Here is a 6,000-nt window from a genome sequence, read left to right as displayed (position 1 = left end):
AGATTTGCTGAATCTGAATTTTGGGGAGAAATTTGGGACTAGATATATGTATATGTATATGTATATATTTTTAAAGCTCCCTTAGAGACTCTGATGTGTGCCTCTGGTTAGAAAACACTAAATGAATTAATGTGCGTTTTTTTCACCCCAAGAATTTGTCAAATTGTCTGAACCTACTGTTTTGAATTTTAATACACTTAATATGCATGTGTATGCATTTTTCTTTTGCATATTTTTTCATACTCTCTTCAGTTCCTGAGAAAATTTTTTCTGTTACTTGGTGTCAAGTTGTATTACAAACTTATTAATTAGCGTTACTCTGCAAAATCAATTTTGAGCAAATGAAATGCACTGCAAAAGTTAAAAGAAATTTCTGAATTTTTTTTCTTATTAAATGATAGAGACAAAAGTCAGGATGGATGCTCAAACATGGTATTTGAGAACGTCAAAGCTGGCTCTGGCCTTGGCAATTATCCGCTCGACACCAGCTGACACAAGCAGCAAAGAATACACAGAGCACCTTGCGAAGGTGGTGTCTGAGCAGGAGTCATTGTGGAGATCAAAAGTCCAAGCCTTGGAAGCTGAAGTTCTGCAATTACGCCACAAACTTCTTCTGAGCAGGATGTGTGCAGGAGTATTTAAGAGTGGTGAGTATATGAAAACGTTTTCTGCAAGTATATCATTCTGGCTTTTTATTGTTTACTTTTTAAAAAAGATATGTTTATCCATTTTAGAGAGAAAGAGAGAGAGCAAGCAGGGGAGGGGAGGGGCAGAGGGGGAGGGAGAGGGAGAGAATCTCAAGCAGACTCAGTGCTAAATGCCCAACCTGACGTGTGGCTTCATCTCAGGAACCTGAGATCATACGCTGAGCTGAAACTAAGAATCAGTTGCCCAACTGATAGAACCACCCAGGCAGCTCTTTTTGTTTACTTTTAACTTAATTTTTTTAAAAGATTTTATTTATTTACTTGACAGAGAAAGAGATCACAAGTAGGCAGAGAGGCAGGCAGAGAGAGAGGGGTAAGCGGGTTCCCTGCTAAGAAGAGAGCCCGATGCGGGGTTCCATCCCAGGACACTGAGATCATGACCTGAGCCAAAGGCAGAGGCTTAACCCACTGAGCCACCCAGGTACCCCGACTTTTAATATAATTTTTTAAAAAATGAGTATAACTGACACACAATGTTACATTAGTTTCAGGTATACAATTTAGTGATTGGACAACTCTGTGTGTAATGCTGTATTCACCAAAAGTGTGGCTACCATCTGTCCCATTACATTGCTATTACAGGATCATTGACTGTGTTCTTTATGCTGTGACTTTTATCCCCAGGACTTACTCATTCCATAACTGGAGGGCTGTATCTCCCTCTCTCTTTCACCCATTTTTCCCAGTCTCCCAGCCCCGTCGCATCTGACAACCATCAGTTTGTTGTCTGTATTTATAGGTCTGATTCTGCTTTTTGTTTGTTTATTTTATTTTTTTTTAGATTCTATTTATGAGTGGAATCCTATGGTATTTATCTTTCTCCGTCTGACTTATTTCACTTAGTATAATACCCTCTAGGTTCTTCCATGTTGCCTCAAACGGCACAATCTCATCCTTTTTATGGCTTGTAATATTCCATTGTGTGTGTGTCTGTGTGTGTGTGTGTGTAGTTATATGTATGTATAGTATTTTTCTTATCCATTCACTATTGATGGACACTTAGGTTACTTCTATCTTAACTATTGTAAATAATGCTGCAATAACATAGGGGTATGTATATCTTTTCTTGTTAGGGTTTTAGCTTTCTCTGAGTAAATATACAATACTAGAATTATTAAATAATTTGATATTTCTATTTTTAATTTTTTGAGGAGCCTCTGTACTGTTTTCCACAGTGGTTATACCAATTCTATTTTATTTCATCTTCACAATTATTTGAAAATTATTTGGTTTCCTAAAACTAGACTTCTTCTTCTTTGCCCTATAAAGATTTTTTTACTTGTAGTCTTCATTAAAAGTTTATTGTTACTTCCTAATGAATGAGGCTACATTAGATATTGGATGAAGTTGGAGAATTAAAATATCTAGATGTGAAGGCAATAATGTTTTAAGCTTACTGGATAGAATTTAAAATCTCATTCTGTAACCTTATTATTTTACTGTGTATGTTATGTTGAATTTAGATTAAATAATTCATCTAGCAGTCTTTTATCAAGTACCAGCTATGGACCAGGTATGCAGTGGGTGGTGAGGACCCAAAAAACACATAAGAGGAGCTGCTGTCCTTACCATTAAGTACCTGCCATTCCAGCAGAAAAAATAGACCTATAAATAATTAACCCAGTGTGATAAATGCTTTAATAAAGATACTGGCAAAGCACAGAGGAAGAAGCCATTCATTCTGCCTGATTTTGAAAAGACTTCTCAGGTCAGACACTCAAGGTTCTGTCTTCTAGTCATGGTCACAGAGCATGCAGCAAGAGGCAGGGACATGACCAAAAGCAGAGAAGTAAAGAATCCATGTGCCATTTATACTGTCAGCATTACATTTCTGAAGTGCCCAGAACACCATGAGGGAGAAAGGAAGAGAAGTGAATTGGTGAATTGGACCAGGTTCAGAAGGGCCTTGAATGTTAACCCGAGGACTGTTTTAGTTTATTTCCTATCAGGAAGTTGATCATAGAATTTACTGTCTCCCTAGGGACCTGTGAGAGTGAAAGTGGGGAACCATTAATGATTATACTAAGACAACAGGTGGAAACCAAGACTCACTAGAGAATGCTGGACCCTGTGGTCACTCCATCCATCAGGAACCATACAATTTTTCTGATGCAAAGGTTTGACCCTCATATTGGGATTGGGAAACAATTCCGGTGATTTTTTAAAGAATATAAAATCCTTTGCTTAAAACCCCTCCCCAGCTCCCGGTTATGCTTCACATTAGATTCAGACTTGTGATCATGGCCTATGACACAGTGAGTGATTTCACCTCTGTTTACATCTCCCAACTTGTCTCATACAACCTCCCCATTGTAAACTCAGCTCCAGCCAACTCTGGGCCTCCTTCCAGCCTTGGACCTTTGTTATGTTCTTTTCTTTGAATCTGTTTGTGACTGGCTTCTTCCCTTCCTAGAGGTCTTATTTTAATTGATACCTCCTTAGTGACCACTCTATATACATAGCACTTCCACTAGTTTTTCTTTAACCAAACGTCCCCTGTGGATTATTTGTTTGTTCCTATAATTGCCACCTTATCTCCTGAGCTAGAGTTCAAGTTCACTGAGAAGTGGGTTTTGATTTGCTCAGCACTCTCTATTCAAGGCCCACCCCAAAGCCTGACACGCATCAGGTGCTCAATAAATATTTGTCACATGGAAGAGGAGCAGAGAGGATGTTTCTGGCTGTGGCAGTGATTAGAGGCAAGGGAACCAGTTTTAAACATATTTGCCAAAACCCATATGAAGAATGATGCATTGAAATCAATATATGCTAGTGAGAATTGAAAGGCGGTCAGACATATAAGCATGATTTTAGAAGAGACACTTCCGATATTTGTGAATGATTTCAGAGAGTGATTGAGGGACATAGAGGCATTTGGGATAATGAGGTCTTCAATCCCAGCTTATTGAATTTATTGCAATGCTTTGAATAAGGATAGTGAAAACTGAAATTTATTTATAGGATAAAAAGTGGAGTCCAGGTTTGTCTGAGTATAGGCTAATCCCTGAATATACAGGGATTAAGTAGAAGGAAGGTGGAGGGATGTGCCTTAAAGTCAAAGGGGAGGGGCATGCTGGAAATAGAGACATAGACTTAGGATCCACTGACATTTAAATCATAGTTGACATTCTAGCCATAGATGAGACTCACAGGGAGAATGGAGCAGAGGATAAGGAGTGCTGGGGATCCCAACATCCCAGAGGTGGGCAGAAGGAAAGGAGCCATAGAATGACTATGACTGTCATGTTAGGAGTGTGCAGGTGTAGTGTACACATGCCTGCTGTGGATAATAGGGTACTCACTAACTTTAGTTTAGGGTATTATCAGAAAAACTTGCTAATCTAATACCCAGATGTTACTCAAATCTCTTTATTATGTGAGTGAAAATGGTGTTATACAATTTATAGCCATGTTTAGTCTCTCTAGAGTCTTTCTAGGTAATGGGCTCTTTCTATTCAATGAATGCTAATGCCATCAATATTCTTAATTATTTTATGTGCAGCTATATGATTAATATAATGCCACACACATAAAAATTTCTGGTAATCTTAAACAGACTCTTACAAACATCTGTGATATCAGAACTGTTGTTTACTGTCAAGTGTCTGTTTATTCCACTGCTCTAGTGGTGTGGGTGACTGGTTCAGAACATGAATGTGCCTGACAGTGAGAGCCTAGGTGAGAACTTGTTCTCACACCAAAAACTTGCACTTACAACGCCTGTGAGGAAAATTTTCAATAACCCTACAATTAAAATCCATTTTACTCGCAGCAGGAGCTATAGGTAAAGTATTTCTACACAGATGTTTGTAAGTAACTTGTCTCTCCATCTGTTAGATTAACTTGAAAAATGAGGAATAAACAGAAAGATTCAGATAAACAGAATCACTTTTTTTTATTTTAAGATTTTATTTATTTATTTGACACAGAGAGAGATCACAAGTAGGGAGAGAGACAGGCAGAGAGAGAGAGAGGGAAGCAGGCTCCCGGCTGAGCAGAGAGCTCAATGCAGAGCTGTATCCCAGAACCCTGAGATCATGACCTGAGCTGAAGGCAGAGGTTTAACCCCACTGAGCCACCCAGGCGCCCCAACAGAGTCTCTCTCTTAAAGGGGAAAGAACAGAACCCAACAAAAGGCGGATATTAGATTGATAGGGAAATAAAGAAGGAACACAGCCGTTATTTAAATATGTCTAATTTAAAAGACTGACACAGCTTACTCTGAGAGAACTCCATACCTGAGAATCAAAACTATATAGATATGTTTATATGATTAAATATTTTTGTCTGGAATTTTCAGGACTGCTTTACATATGCAACTGTTCTCAAGCGGATAGAGACAGCAGGCCCTCAGTAAATGTTGAAAGGAATGCTTCTTGACAGATTGAGAGGCTGGGGAACTTAATTTACAGCATCAACTATCCATTGAGCAACTGAGCAACCCAGAATTCAATAAAGCAGAGCTGAAATGTCAAAGTAAACAAATAAAAAAGCATGATGGAGTTTATACAGCATTTCAGTAACTCAGCTATTTCTTTATTCTGATTTATTTTTCTACATCTTCTTAGAGATAGATACTTCTTTATTATATTTATTAAAAGAACAGACTGTATACAGAAGGGATAAATAGAACTTGCTCTTAGAATTATGTCACATTATAATTTTACTTAAATGCTCCTTAGTAGTGGGAGGAAGGAAGGGGGGGAAGGATCAGAGAAGCTAGTGACCCATTTCTCCAAGTCAGTCTGGGTAATGGCTGCTAGGCATGGTCGGTGTCTACTCAATATCTAGCCTCCTTTCTAGAGCACTTTCTACTTCCTCTCTAAAGCACTCTAATTTTGTTTTGGCAGAGATGGGCTTATTCCCAGTGGGTTAATCCGTGAAAGGCTTAGGTTTGTTTTGCTCATATTGTTCTAAGGTTGGGCAGGGGCCAATGAAAGGTAAAAAAGCAATCTTCGGAGCTCTTGATAAAGATTTGCCTCTCTGTATAAAGAGATTGAAGCTCATGAAAGAGAGCAATTAAATTTCTTTTTTTTTTTTTTTTTTTTAAACCTCAGCCACTTGTTTCCAGCATGCAGCACTGCCAATTGAAGATACAATGCCTGGATCTGTGGTAGCCAATTTGCAACTGTGAAGCAATATTGAAAAATTAATGCCAGCACGGGAAGAACCGTGAAATAGTTGGAGAAAAAGAACCTGGTCCCTCTTGACATTGCCGAGCAGTCATAGCTTTATTAGGAATGTTTAAAAAGACAAGGAATGTTTAAAAAAAGACAAGCAAGGGTTTAAGCCA

General features: G+C 38.4%; 1 protein-coding gene across 1 annotated transcript in view; it reads left to right on the top strand.

Annotated features, from left to right (window-relative positions):
* The first annotated feature begins 415 nt into the window (after positions 1-415).
* The window catches only part of MEI4 (meiotic double-stranded break formation protein 4), a 209,920-nt gene continuing 204,335 nt past the window's right edge, over positions 416-6,000 (top strand). The window contains exons 1-2 of the mRNA XM_046004415.1: positions 416-651; positions 5,045-5,060. Coding sequence (XP_045860371.1) covers positions 416-651; positions 5,045-5,060 — 252 coding nt within the window. The remainder of the gene's footprint in view (positions 652-5,044; positions 5,061-6,000) is intronic.

The sequence above is a fragment of the Meles meles genome, chromosome 5, assembly GCF_922984935.1.
Source record: "Meles meles chromosome 5, mMelMel3.1 paternal haplotype, whole genome shotgun sequence".
Lineage (NCBI taxonomy): Eukaryota > Metazoa > Chordata > Mammalia > Carnivora > Mustelidae > Meles > Meles meles.
This window is presented reverse-complemented; position numbering and strand designations above follow the sequence as displayed.